We start from the raw sequence: 14,574 nt of genomic DNA on the forward strand, positions 1-14,574 counted from the left end.
ACAGAAAACAATAGAGGTAAACAATGAATAATGCATCAGTAAACCACTTTTATACAGGGTGTCCCAATGTTGTTGGAATTAAAATAAGTTAACTCAACACTGTTAATCCCTGTACAAAAGTACTTGTCTTGTTTCCCATTAGAGGGCAAATAAGAAATCAATTGATTTTTATTGTCAAAAATTCTTTGTAACACTGACATAATATTTTTTTTACTAGATTTTAATGTTTAATGTAACATAAGATATATTTTGTAGGTCAGCTTTGGAAAAACATTTTTTTTCTACAAAAATGTAGTAAATACTAAAAGAACCATTTAAAAAATCAGTTGTCCTTGAAGTTGCATTTTTTAATTACAATTTATGTAAGGGTGGCGGTAATTTTCGCCCTTCTGGAGCCCTTTCTGTTTTTTTTTTGTGAAAATCACATGTTAAAACGCTTAGCAAAACATAGGCACTTTAAATTTTATTCAAATCTTAAAAAATATATTTATTTTCTTAAATTTGATGCCCTGTAACGGACAAACATTTGTATCGAGGTAATAACTTGTAATTATTTATATATGTACTGATTTCTTTCGAAAATCGACAACTATGAAACTATGAACCCTTCCCGGACACAAACGGTACATTGTGCAACAGGAAATTGTAGAGAGAATATATCCTATAACATAGGATACAACATTTTAATGAATAATGCTTTCCATAAAATCAATAAAATGAAAAATATACGAAATAATATACATGTACTGATTTCTTTCGAAAATCGACATCTATGAAACTATGAACCCTTCCTGGACACAAACGGTACATTGTGAGACAGGAAATTGTAGAGAGAAACAAGCCCTATAACATAGGATACATTTTAATGAACAGTGCTTTCCATAAAATCAATAAAATGAAAAATATACGAAATAATATACATGTACTGATTTCTTTCGAAAATCGACAACTATGAAACTATGAACCCTTCCCGAACACAAACGGTACATTGTGAGACAGGAAATTGTAGAGAGAAACAAGCCATATAACATAGGATACAACATTTTAATGAACAGTGCTTTCCATAAAATCAATAAAATGAAAAATTTACGAAATAATATACATGTACTGATTTCTTTCGAAAATCGACATCTATGAAACTATGAACCCTTCCTGGACACAAACGGTACATTGTGAGACAGGAAATTGTAGAGAGAAACAAGCCCTATAACATAGGATCCAACATTTTAATGAACAGTTCTTTCCATAAAATCAATAAAATGAAAAATATACTAAATAATATACATGTACTGACTTCTTTCGAAAATCGACAACTATGAAACTATGAACCCTTCCCGGACACAAACGGTACATTGTGCAACAGGAAATTGTAGAGAGAAACAAGCCCTATAACATAGGATACAACATTTTAATGAACAGTGCTTTCCATAAAATCAATAAAATGAAAAATTTACGAAACAATATACATGTACTGATTTCTTTCAAAAATCGACAACTATGAAACTATAATCCCTTCCCCGACACAAACGGTACATTGTGAGACAGGAAATTGTAGAGAGAAACAAGCCCTATAACATATAGGATACAACATTTTAATGAACAGTTTTTTCCAAAGTACAAAAATAATTAGTAGTTTTATATCCACCGAATATTGGGACACACTGTATATAGTTTCGAAATTTTATCTTGCTCTTCGAGTATCAATGTCCCTGCCATTGTAATAAACCACTTTATTCAAAACAAGCACTTTTATTTTTGCCACTTAAAGCGTAACATACGGTATTACTGTGCATCCAATGTCAGTACCGTACGATCAGTCTTTATATACTCTACTAATAATTATTATAATAACAATGTTTAGATAAAAAAAATCGCGATTTGTGTATTGCTTTAACGCATTTTATAGATACAACAAAACAAAATCTGATATCTGTGATATTATTATTTGTTAGTATAGTACTTGATAGTGTTGTTGTGTATTCAGTGGTGGAAAGTTATTGTAATTTACTTTCACTCGGGTATTGTTTCTGATTAATATAGGTAAGTCTTTATTTACTATAATAATTTGTACTTTATATATCTCAAAATGATTTAATCTTGAATAAGTTAGTAAAAAATAATAATTTTTAGAAAATTTATAGAAAAGAATTTTATAAAACGTATATTTTCATTAAACTATGTAATTCTATATGAAAACCTTTAAATCTCAATAATTATTTGAGCTTCTTTTTTATAGGTTTTCAGGCAAAAATATTCAAAAATGACTTGGGATTTCATCGACGATTACACTGGGGATGGGTTCGTGAAATTTCAGGACAAAATTTTCGATATGGATAACTTGAAACTGGACCAACACTATTTTATGGTCACTACAGAAAATAGTGAAATAGATTTGAATGAAGTTTACATATACAGTCTCAATCCAGAATGTGTAGAGGTAAGAAAAACATTCTTTACGCTTCATTATTTTATATTTATTATCTTGACTCGTTTTGTTAAAAAAATTGTATAATAATGTATATTTTAGTATCAAAATAAAAACACTAAATCACCACAATACACCAAAACACTTTTACTTTTACACTGGACGCGCGTTTCGCTAACCATGTTAGCATCATTAGCAGATGATTATAAACTAAAGTACAATCTACAAGTTGAGCATTTATATACTCGCCCAGTGGGCACCGAGTGGGCGTGACAAAATCTAGCCAACCGAGTCAGAGCCCACTGAGCGTAACAGTTAGATTTCCGCCACTAGAGTAGTAGGAACAAAGAACTTGAAGGAATTGGACCGTTGTCTCTATTCATACTATCTTTACATTTATTAATTCTGATGCTTTCATATGCATCTAATTGCCTGTAATTTGAGACTTGTTTAATTAATTAGAACATTGTATTGATCTTAATAATTTAAAATTAATTAAACAAGTCTCAAATTACAGGCAATTAGATGCATATGAAAGCATCAGAATTAATAAATGTAAAGATAGTACAAACAGAGACAACGGTTCAATTCCTTCAAGTTCGTTGTTCCTACTACTCTAGTGGCGGTAATCTAACTGTTACGCTCAGTAGGCTCTGACTCGGTTGGCTAGATTTTGCCACGCCCACTCGGTGCCCACTGGGCGAGTATATAAACGCTCAACTTGTAGATTGTACTTTAGTTTATAATCATCTGCTGATGATGCTAACATGGTTAGCGAAACGCGCGTTCAGTGTAAAAGTAAAAGTGTTTTGGTGTATTGTGGTGATTTAGTGTTTTTATTTTGCTGTGTAACACCAAAGGTTCCAACCCTTAACTGTAATATTTTAGTGTCCTTATACATTTCTGGATAAATCCACCACAGAAATCCTGGAAACCGGAAGAAAACTTAGATTAAGCACTGAACAGAACGAATATTCCTATAAAGACATATCCAGAGGTGTCATATGTGATTTAGATCCAAATTTTGAACAATTTGGAATATATAACATTAAAATTCAAAATACAAGTTCCTGCAGTGTCGAGACTATCAAAGAACCTGTCAATGCTTATTCCCGTAAGTTTTATACACATAAAATGATGAATATTTTATTGATTTTTTAATATTTTAGCTATTATTACTGTACTTTTGTTGCACATTCTTGTTTTTGGTAGCGTTTATTATTTATTTTTGTTTTACAATAAATGGAAAAGAAACAAAGAATCTCAAGTTGATGGAGGATCAAACGAAGAAGCACCTAAAAAAGAAAGGGTTATGTCTATAGATGCCTTCAGAGGGTAAGAATATTGTTAATTTAATACCATAAAGGGACTTCAAAACTAGATCATTTTTATTTGATCTCTTGTAGAATAAGTATTGTAATAATGATCTTTGCAAATTTTGGTAATGGAGGCTACCAATTCGTTCACCACGCTATTTGGAATGGCCTACACGTAGCAGACTTGGTATTTCCGTGGTTTATGTGGATCATGGGCACATGTATCCCCATATCCTTAGTATCCAGTTTTAAAAGGAACATTTCTAATAAAGATCTCATCATAAATGTAGCCAAGGTACTTTGTTTTTACTATTATTTGTTGAGTAAAATTGAGATAAAACAATTTTTAGAGATCTGTTAAACTGTTTTTGATTGGTATATTCCTGAACTCTGGCTGTGATGTATACTACATAAGAATATTTGGAGTTTTGCAAAGGTTTGGGCTTTGTTATTTTATTGTAACGACTATATGTATTCTTACAATGGACAGGAATTTGAATGAAAAAACTGAGCATAAGTTATGGGTAAGTATAGGTATAATTTTTATACTCTAACTATATAGGGTGGTCCGAACTGCATTCCGGAAACTTCAACAGCATATTCTGCAGGTAAAAATAAGTAAAAAACTTCGTATAAATGTATGTCCTAAAATGCTTATAGTTTCGGAGATTCAGGGTGTAGAAGTTTCATTTCTATTTCGATTTTTTACAAATAATTGACATAGGGAATTTGAACAAGCATTTTACTAACTAAGCATTTTAGGACAAACATTTATACGAATTTTTTTACATATTTTCAATTGCAGAATATATGCTGCTGAAGTTTCCGTAATACAGTTTCATCACATTTGCACAAAAATGCATTTTTTTTCATTTTTATATAGATTCAAAGAGAAATGGCTGACATATTAAAAATCTGGAAAGGTTGGTTAATATGCCTCGTAATCCTGATTGTTCATACTGTTCTAATATTCACTGTATCTGAATCAAATTGCCCAAAGTATGTATAACAAATAAACTAACTATTACATAACCAATATTGATATTTAGAGGATATATGGGCCCAGGAGGACTTCACAAAAACGCATCTTTCATACACTGTATCGGTGGAGCAACAGGCTATATAGACCGCCTGATTTTAGGCAACCACGTATACCAAAAACCAACAATCTATACCGTTTACGAAGCAAAACCTTTCGATCCCGAGGGTATCGTTGGTTGCCTGACCACCATATTTCATGTGATGCTTGGCGTTCAAGCTGGAGTAACGCTTCTTGTGATCAAATCTCACTACCAGAGAATTTTGAGATGGGTCGTATGGTCTGTTGTACTGGGTGTTCTTGGAGGAGTTCTTTGTGGGTTTTCTAAAGAAGACGGATTAATTCCTGTGAATAAAAATCTGTGGTACGTGAATTTATACCTAAAAGAAATAAGTCAACATAGATGAGCTCTAAAAAATCGTGAAATTCTCTGGGATTTTATTAAAAATCATTATTTTTTTAGGTCTATATCCTTCGTATTCGTAACCAGCTGTTTTGCCTTCATTTTATTGAGCATTTTCTATTTTTTGATCGATGTAAAGAAGTGGTGGACAGGAAAACCACTTCTTTTTGCTGGAATGAACGCGATCATCCTGTATATAGGTCATGAAATGACTGACAACCATTTCCCAGTCAGATGGTTTTATTCTGAAGATTTGAATGACGATGGTAGAAGAACGCATTTTTTGGCACTGTTGTCGGATTCATGGGCGGCAGATTTTTGGGTTATAGTCAGTTATTATTTATACAAAATACAGTATTTCTTTACTGTTTAATTAATAATGCTATATAAATTTTAAGGATGTCTTTAAAAATACTTTATTAAATCTTTAAATAAAAATCAAAAATTATACAATTAAATCAAAGTAAAAAATATAGAAAAATCATATTATTTTTTCATATATTTTATAATTTCTTCAATTTCTATATAAGCTTAAGAATGATTTGCCTTCAGGATACTGTAACCAATTTTCTTCAGAGTATTTTGTATTTTTCTGTTCAATCACATGAAATGTATAGGCATGTCTCGATTTTTTCGATTTATTTATTTCGCTGAGATGTACTACCTGTCCATGGATTAGGACTAAAGTACCTAAAAATAGAGATAAAAATGTATTATAATCATTTTTATCAGGAAACAATGACTTAGTTGAAAGAAAAATTAAATTTTTCTCAGAATTTATGATTTTCTTTTGAAAAAATTAAATAGATCCATTATGTGTTGTTTGACAATATGGTTAAAACAATAACTTAAATGTATGATTGATTGATATGTTTACCATAGGCGAACAATACTAATATTAGCAAAGGGAATACTAACAAAGACTAATATTGATTTTGTTCAATATCCCGTGATTGTTGATATAGGAATGTATATTATACAGTACGTAGTGTGTGTTGATCTAAATTATTTGTCTAATTGTAAGAATAGGAATATATTTAAAGAATGTGTAATATTAACTTATTTATTATTGTTTAAATTTGATTGTTTTAAATAAAGATTTTATAATAAACCAAACTCTTTATTTTTTTTTATAAAAATGTAAGTCTATACAGGGTGGCGCCTCTCATACGCTGCAGAATTTGAAATGAGAACGACAGTTTGTATTGAACTGAAATTTTGGGAGTATATATATGTAGGTTATTTGGACCATTTTAAAATATATAGGATGTTTTAAAACAAATGCGAAAAACTTCAGGGGCTGATTCCTTGTTCAAAATAACGGGTAGTTTGCTTCATAAACGTTGGGTCAAAAGTCAACCATTAGGGAGATATCGCGGTACAAAGATGGCGGAAAAATAATTTTTTAATTTTTTATCTTGAAAGCGAAAAGAGATAGACTAATGAAATTTTATGGAAGCATTACTGTTATGAAAACACACTTTCTGGTAATTTTCTCACTTTTTTAAAATGAGTGGAAGGGGTTGAAATAAACTACCCCTATTATACTTGTTAACGAAATTTAAAGAAAAATCTTATCAAACACATGCAAAAAAAATAATTTGGATAGTTTAGTTTGTTTAGAAACTTTTTTATCTCTTGTGTTTTTTTGATAAAACTCACCGATTTGAAATTAAAAAATAAAATGTAAAGCATTACCCCATGTCAGGACAAAAAACATTTTTATTTTTTAATATGTACTTTTTTTATTATTTTGTACTTTCATGAATTAAAAAACAGAATTAAAAATTGTTTGGTAAATAATTTTCAAGAGGTTATCGTTCAGAAGAAAATGTAACGATACTATTACGAAATAAAACTGTTTGACAGCAGCCTACTAGATTCCTTATCCAAAAATGTTTTTTGTCCTGACATGATTGTAATGCTTTACATTTTATTTTTTAATTTCAAATCGGTGAGTTTTACCAAAAAAACACAAGAGATAAAAAAGTGTCTAAACAAACTAAACTATCCAAATTTTTTTTTTGCATGTATTTGATAAGATTTTTATTTAAATTTCGTTAACAAGAATGATAAGGGTAGTTTATTTCAACCCCTTCCACTTATTTTAAAAAAGTGAAAAAATTACCAGAAAGTGTGTTTTCATAACAGTAATGCTTCCAAAAAATTTCATTAGTCTATCTCTTTTCGTTTTCAAGATAAAAAATAAAAACATTATTTTTCCGCCATCTTTGTACCGCGATATCTCCCTAATGGTTGACTTTTGACCCAACGTTTATGAAGCAAACTACCCTTTATTTTGAACAAGGAATCAGCCCCTGAAGTTTTTGGCATTTGTTTTGAAACACCCTGTATATATAATATATAGTTGTAGATGATGACCGAATATATATGTATGTGTAGTACTACCTGATGTAAAAGTTACGCATCACAGTAGTTTTTTTTTGTAATGCAACAGTATATATTATATAGTATACAGGGTATCTCTATAGTATACAGGGGAAAATTTAATAGACGATAGAACTTGCAAAAATAAAACAAAAAGTTCATATCAACTTGTAAGATTTAAAGCTTCCTTTTCGAGATACAGGTTACCATTAGAATACCAATTATAATATTAGTTACCAATTAGAATTTAATTTTTTTCGCAAGAAGTAAGCAAGATAGACAAAAAAGCCAGGAGACAAAAAAATTATATTTTTAATTACTAAATCCAAAAATAATATTAAACTTCTAAAAAACCAGTGGCGTGCCTATTTTTTCCTTTAAAATAATTTAACAATGATGCCCCACAGCCGCCCCTGGCCATTAAACTTAAATCTAATTACATCAAATTAAGTCCCGTAGTAAGTATTATAAACGGGTCAAGTTATATCAAAATCGATTAAATAGTTTTTCAAATATCTTAATTTACACCCTGTATCTCGAAAAGGAAGCTTTAAATCTTACAAGTTGTTATTATATATATTTAGTTAAATAACGACGTACCTTTACGAACAGGTACTGCTGTAAAACTACTTTTCTGGTAAAATGGAGCTGGAGCATTATAAATCAAAAATTCTTCAGAGTTTTTATCGGGATTTCTGATGTATCTTCTATGCACACCGCTTTTATGTGACCCTTTAGAGAACCACAAGCACCCATTTTCGATGGTTGCATCCTCAAGAGCGAACCAGAACCCAACTACTGTCATTGGATCCGTGTGTAAGTACCATGCATCTTGGTGGGGTACGACTAAAAAATTTAAATAATTAAGTATAAAAAATCGACGACAATTTTTTTATAGAAAATTTTTTCCAAACTTTTTGATAAGAAATCGCTCCCTGAAATTTGGCATTGCATTTTTTGGACATCCTGTATAATATACAGAAATTTATAAATAAATAAGACACTAAACATTATTTTTTTTTACCTTCGCTGCCTATACCGGGGTTTTTGAAAATATACATGCTCTGGGGAATGGCTGGGTCTTCAAAACCCAACTGGAAGGCACATTCCTTCACTTTTTCACTGAGGCTCACAGCCCTGAATACGGGGTCTAGTTCGTGAAGGGCATGCCCTATCTTGTTCAAGGACACTAAAGGGTCGACAGTGAGTTTGCCATCAGAATCTAGTGCTCCTGCTTCGAAAAAATAACTGATTTTGTCCGCACTGTCCAAGAAATATTTGTTTTTGTTCTAAAAATAATATAAAATAATCCCTACGAATTAAAAAAACGGCGTCAAATGGCTGGGGAATGACAATCGATGATAATTTTGACGATGTCAAGCCCTATACGTCATTTATTTATTGGACTTGGTTCATTTTGCTATAATTAATCTTAATTTTTCTTAAGTTCTATGTCAGTTTTAGTAAATGACGCCTATAGAGATATTGACCTCGCCAAAATTATCATTGATTGTCTTTTCCGAGCCATCTCGACGCCGTTTTTTTTTCGATCATACGGTATTATGGTATTACCGAAGAATATTATTAGGGTATTAAAATATTCTTTGGTATTTTGGTATTACTTACTTGTTGATTTTCTGAGTCTTTGGTACTGAAAATTGTTCTTTCTGACTGTTCTGGCATTGCATTAGTGAGGATTTCTGCCTGTTTCTTCAAGGCTTCTACCTCTGCAGGTGTCAAAAAGTCTTCTAAGACTACATAACCGTCAGTATCCAACTAAAATAAAAAATACAACAAAATTAACATAGAAACTGCAGCGTTTTGAATAATTATTTTATTTCGTTATGAACGAGAATTAATTTGCATCGTTCTACATATATGTTAAAAAAAAATAAAGACAAAGAAGCCTTCCAACTAATTGAATGAGATATTTTTATATTTTACAAATCTATCTGCAACAATATTCACTATATCTTTTCATGCAGTTTACACCCTGTATACTCTATTGAAATAGCCTTATTCAGAGATATCAGCAAGACCATTAATAATGTTAAAATGTAGATAATATAATAATAAATACTGAAGATAAACATTGCCTAGTTGCCCTGAGTGACATTGCAAAGGAAAACAGCTTAACTAAAATAATTATTTTTTAATTACAAAATTTTGTAAACATCTATAAGTGCCAAATTTATTATAGTATAGCAAAATTTAATTAAGACTTTTTTATTTCATGTTTATTTATAGAAAACATAATAATTTTAAACATTTATATACAAATATACGCTTGAATTTACGTTTAAATAAATTAAAAAGATATTATTTTCTTTTAATTCTATTTATTACTTAAAATAACTCAATTACAACGAAATTTTGCAGCAACTGAAAGAGATTTACCTGGTTTTTAATGTTATTCTTCATTATAACTTCCAGTCAAAATATGGTGCTCCAACGTGAATTTAAACGTGTTTTGGTGGTACTGGTCTTGATTAGGAGCGGAGACAATGTTACAAACGCGTACTACTAGTACGAACGACGCGGGAGACTGAAAGCTTTGGTCACATAAAGCGCGGATCTTGTCTTGAGTAGCTTTTTCTATAACTGCCATAGTCTAGAATTAAAAAAATCTTTTTTATTACCAACAAATAAGTCTAGAAAAATATATAAATAATTCTAGTAAAACTAGAATTATTTATTTTTTATCAGTCATTTAAACATAAAACAAAATTTATATTTAGTCCAATATTTCAATACTTAATTTTCTATTTCCAATATTTGGCATCGTGTTCGAGACACCTTGAATCACTGCAATTTTTGAATGAAAATTATTCACCAGTTAATCATAAGTGCGAAATAGAAAGTTCTTAGTCACAACTCATAAATATTTACGTCCAACCTTAATAATAGACACCCAAAAACAGTCAGATTTTATTATTAAATCGCTCTTTCATTAAATTGAAGTAAATCATGATTTAAATTTAAAAAAATCAAAAAAAAATTTGCTGCTAGTGTCATCTATACTTTTTGTACAAACTAGAACCTTAAAATGTTAGTTTCTCCATAGATTTCTGTAATTTAAAAAAAGGTAATTTTATAGTATTCAACTAGATGGAGACGTATAATATTATACATTGTTGCCATATTAAAATATAAAAAAAATATTAATTCAAAATTCATTATTAATTCTGTATCTTATTTATTAGGATATGCTCTCAGTATTTTAAACAAATTTTAAATTTTTTGTCTAATTATTCCAGCAACAATACAGCAAAACTAAATTGTTTAAATTTCTTAAACATTGACAACGTTGTACTGTGAGTTGACGTGTCCTCTTCGTGGCAAGATTTGCGGTTTTTCTTGTCAAAATATCGTAAAAATCTTGTAGATGTGTATTTCTTCATTTGGCCAAACATAAGGCAGCAATCTTCGCTAAGCTCTTATCGTAGATACACACAGAGAAAATGGTTAAACCAGTGCGAAAATCATCGAATAAGAATCCTCCAATTTTAAGTCATGAATTTGTTATACAAAATCATGCAGATATTGTTTCTTGTGTGGCTATGGTTTTTGTCGTAGGCCTTATGGTACAAGTAAGTATATTTTGATTATATCTCTTGTTTAGTTCCTCTCTATAACTTAATTTAATAATACTTTTATTTAGTTATCCTCCAGAGAATAATTTTAGAACACCTCGACATGATTTGTTTATATTTTCTCTAAAAAACTATTTTCTTCGTTTAAAACTATTTATTTTCATATTACAAGGAAACCTACGTTATTACAACTAGTTTATTCACTCCTCTATGCTGTTAAATTATAATTTTATACAGAAATTCAGTCAACATATGTTTAGAACTAACTCTTGCTTAATTTTTTTAGGCGACAACACCATTGGCTTCAGTGTTTATTACCCTTCACCATAACGTTACCGGAGACCATGGTGATATACCATTGTACTTACCAGGTTTCAAAGACACTGCAGCAGTGTTCTTTTATAGTTTAATTTGTATTATCGTACACGCTATCCTTCAAGAGTATGTCCTAGATGTAAGTATTAAAATTTCTATCGATTTGAACGATTTATTCATGGTAAATCTTAATTTATTTAGAAAATATCGAAGAAACTTCATTTATCCAAGTCTAAACTAGCAATTTTCTCTACCAGTGGACAGTTATCAGCGTTCTACCTTCTTTCAGCTGGTTGGGGACTTGATATTGGTAAGAAAACCTTACAAAAACACTTTATTTTTCATGCTAATTTATTTTTAAACTTTCTGTAGCTCTCAGAGAGCACCTGATCCCAGATTTTGGTAGAATATGGTCAGAATATCCAACTCCGATGTTCTTTTTGTTCAAAATGTACATCATAGTTCAGCTGGCGTATAGTCTTCATGAGTTACCTGAGTTGTATTTCCAAAAAGTGAAGAAAGAAGAGTGGACTAAGAAGGGTACCTTGAGTTTAGCTGGTTTTGTTTTAGTTTTGATTCCCTATGTTTTGAAGTAAGTCTTTGAAAGTGTGTTCTAGTATTTCATGAATTTTTATATATTATTTGTTATATAGCTTTAACCGTTTATTGGTGGTTTTATTGGTACTCAATCACACAGCTCAGTTGGTATATCATGGTGCTCAATTGTTACAAACAGTAGACAAAGAAGAAAAGTTTACTAAAGGTAAACAAAAGTGATATCTCAAAATAATGATTAAAATAATGAAAAATATTACTTTTCAGTGACTAGATTGGCCTCCACAGTAGTCCAAATTGTAGCCTGCCTGGGTAGTACCATAATTGCTGTGCTGACGCTCTGGTACGGACTCTCATTGCGCGAGAACCAAGTCCTGGACATCCAAAACGGCCAGTTCAACGTACCGCTCATAAGATTCTCGGTTTTGGCTGGAATCATTGTGCTCCAGACCTATCTGATCTTCAAGGTGTTCAGTCAGGAAATCAGTAGATCTAAGGAAAGCGTTAGTGCGACAACCGTGCCAAAACCCAGGGCGCAGAAGAAGGAAAAATCAAAGAAAGGTAGGTGATATCTTTTTTTTTTATAGTGATATTGTCTAAAATGTCTTTGGTCAGTAAAAAAATGGCTTTTATCTATATAAAAAAAATTCTGTAATGCGCTTAAAACATTTTTTTATATATGTACTATCGAGGAAAAAAAATCGGCGTCATGGTAGCCTTAAAAATGACGATCGAAGATAATATCAGATGAGCTGGCCACTTTATATATTATTTATGAAAAAATTGACTTAAAATTTTCTCAAATACAGGGTACAGATGTCATCGAATAATTTCTAAGGCTACTACGATGCTGTTTTTTATTTCTATTTTTTCAGTAATAGTTTTTTAAAATTTTGATTAAAAAATGTAACACACTGAAACAGTCTTTTTATATATTTTAGAGGTTATCCCGTTAATTTTAAATACATATATAGCATTCGATATAAAAGAAACGGCGTCACGGTAGCCTTTGAAATGACGATCGAAGGTAATTTCAGATGGGCTAGCCACTTTATGTATTATTTACTAAAAATTGACTTAAAATTTTCTGAAATATAGGGTACAGATACCATCGATTTTAATTTCTAAGGCTACTATGATGCTGTTTTTTTTTTCTCAGTAATACAGTTTTTTACAATTTCTTGAATGGTTTGTACCTGTGAAAAAGATTCTGTAACATGCTTGAAAGAATTTTTTCTATACATATTTTAGAGGTTATCTCTTTTATTTTAAATGTAGCATTCGATCGAGAAAAAAATGGCGTCACGGTAGCCTTTAAATGACTATCGAATATAATTTCAAATGGGCTCTAACTCTTTTTGTGTTATTAAAAACAGAACTGACATAACATTTCATCAAATATATGGTACGACCGGACAGATATGATCGATTTTCATTGTTAAGGTGCTACTATGACACTGTTTTTTTTTCAGAAAGTTTTTTTTTAAATGTGACTCAAAAAATGGTATTTATCTACGAAAAAAGAATGTAACGTGCTTAAAACAATTTTTTTTAATATAGTTTTGAGGATAGTCGGCGTCACGGTGGCCTTTGAAATTACGATCAATGATAATTTCAGAAGAGTCGATCCTTTAATAACGTATTTTAACATTTTTTTAACATAAAAGAAGTATTTTTTACCTTTTTAAAGGTGTTTGGGCATTTCATATATAAAAATCTTTATTTTCAGCAAAGAAAAGTGAAGAATCTGACTTACCTGAAGTCGACCAAAACACCAACAAAAATCTGAGAAAACAAAAAGTAAAATAAACTTTGACGTTGAAGGTCTCAAAAAAATATGACAGATTTTTTTCTGTATTCTCTTGACTTTTCGCGGCTTTTCTTTGACTATGATACAGGAAAAAAAAACACTGACTGCTTCCCTAGAATAATTAAAACCCATCCTTATTCTCTCTAGATATCTAGATAATTTATTTTTAGGAAATCTATTTTAAAAAAGGCTACCTTTATTTTGTTTGTTGACTTAGATTTAAAATTTAGTTATGATTTTAAACAAATATCTATATTTTTTTCGTATAATATATCACAAAAAACTATATTTTTAATAGTTTATTTTACTATTTTCATAGGTATGTATATTTTTAGAGATGCTGAACGCCTATGTATACATTTTATTTTTGTTAAAATGTGTAAAATTTCTATTATATATAAGTAGGTCAAAAAAATTGTATAATAATTATTTTTGTGAGTTTTACATTTTCATATCCTAATTTTACATTAGCTGTAAAGTCGTTTATTCCATCCAAGGTTTTTTTAAATAAATGTTATAAATAAATAGTTTATTTGTTTTATTTATTACCTCCATCTACTTATATGACTTCATAGCCTTTAAATCTACAAAAATGTAACATACAATCCAAAAAACAGACTCGCAATGGCATTTTCTATTATAATTTTTGTCAAAACTCCTTTTTTCCCTAGAGAAATATTAATTTACGACAATTTTTAGTAATTCAAAGGCTACCATGACGCCAGTCTTC

General features: G+C 30.2%; 3 protein-coding genes across 3 annotated transcripts; 2 read left to right on the forward strand and 1 right to left on the reverse strand.

The window, feature by feature from the left end:
* Positions 1-1,753: 1,753 nt before the first annotated feature.
* On the forward strand, positions 1,754-6,024 carry LOC115878974 (heparan-alpha-glucosaminide N-acetyltransferase). Its single transcript, XM_030895582.1, has 9 exons — positions 1,754-2,040; positions 2,237-2,437; positions 3,314-3,539; positions 3,595-3,760; positions 3,832-4,036; positions 4,092-4,265; positions 4,625-4,740; positions 4,791-5,144; positions 5,244-6,024. Exons 2-9 carry the CDS (start codon positions 2,261-2,263, stop codon positions 5,554-5,556), a joined length of 1,731 nt encoding a protein of 576 aa, XP_030751442.1. The 5' UTR covers positions 1,754-2,040; positions 2,237-2,260; the 3' UTR covers positions 5,557-6,024.
* On the reverse strand, positions 5,661-10,460 carry LOC115878975 (phytanoyl-CoA dioxygenase domain-containing protein 1 homolog). Its single transcript, XM_030895583.1, has 6 exons — positions 10,326-10,460; positions 9,969-10,182; positions 9,198-9,347; positions 8,596-8,860; positions 8,172-8,417; positions 5,661-5,873 (listed from the first exon to the last, which is right to left on the reverse strand). The coding sequence occupies exons 2-6, from the start codon at positions 9,990-9,992 to the stop codon at positions 5,698-5,700; spliced, it is 861 nt and encodes a 286-aa protein (XP_030751443.1). The 5' UTR covers positions 9,993-10,182; positions 10,326-10,460; the 3' UTR covers positions 5,661-5,697.
* A 397-nt stretch (positions 10,461-10,857) lies between these two features.
* On the forward strand, positions 10,858-14,032 carry LOC115878978 (translocating chain-associated membrane protein 1-like 1). Its single transcript, XM_030895589.1, has 7 exons — positions 10,858-11,161; positions 11,451-11,618; positions 11,681-11,789; positions 11,852-12,071; positions 12,133-12,242; positions 12,302-12,595; positions 13,764-14,032. Exons 1-7 carry the CDS (start codon positions 11,033-11,035, stop codon positions 13,841-13,843), a joined length of 1,110 nt encoding a protein of 369 aa, XP_030751449.1. The 5' UTR covers positions 10,858-11,032; the 3' UTR covers positions 13,844-14,032.
* The last annotated feature ends 542 nt before the right edge of the window (positions 14,033-14,574 follow it).

This window comes from Sitophilus oryzae, unplaced genomic scaffold (assembly GCF_002938485.1).
Source record: "Sitophilus oryzae breed Bouriz unplaced genomic scaffold, Soryzae_2.0 scaffold_154_pilon_pilon, whole genome shotgun sequence".
NCBI classification, from domain to species: domain Eukaryota; kingdom Metazoa; phylum Arthropoda; class Insecta; order Coleoptera; family Curculionidae; genus Sitophilus; species Sitophilus oryzae.

Bases quoted from the DNA above. Each gene is read 5' to 3' on its own strand.
- LOC115878978 (XM_030895589.1), top strand. From the start codon at position 11,033: ATGGTTAAACCAGTGCGAAAATCATCGAATAAGAATCCTCCAATTTTA. The intron at 11,619-11,680 runs GTAAGTATTAAA...TAATTTATTTAG, and splicing joins TTCAAGAGTATGTCCTAGAT to AAAATATCGAAGAAACTTCA. The intron at 12,243-12,301 runs GTAAACAAAAGT...ATTACTTTTCAG, and splicing joins AGAAGAAAAGTTTACTAAAG to TGACTAGATTGGCCTCCACA.
- LOC115878974 (XM_030895582.1), top strand. From the start codon at position 2,261: ATGACTTGGGATTTCATCGACGATTACACTGGGGATGGGTTCGTGAAA. The intron at 4,266-4,624 runs GTAAGTATAGGT...ATTTTTATATAG, and splicing joins AAACTGAGCATAAGTTATGG to ATTCAAAGAGAAATGGCTGA. The intron at 5,145-5,243 runs GTACGTGAATTT...TTATTTTTTTAG, and splicing joins CCTGTGAATAAAAATCTGTG to GTCTATATCCTTCGTATTCG.
- LOC115878975 (XM_030895583.1), bottom strand. From the start codon at position 9,992: ATGAAGAATAACATTAAAAACCAG. The intron at 9,348-9,968 runs GTAAATCTCTTT...TTTTTATTTTAG, and splicing joins AGAATAACATTAAAAACCAG to TTGGATACTGACGGTTATGT. The intron at 8,861-9,197 runs GTAAGTAATACC...TATTATTTTTAG, and splicing joins AAGACTCAGAAAATCAACAA to AACAAAAACAAATATTTCTT.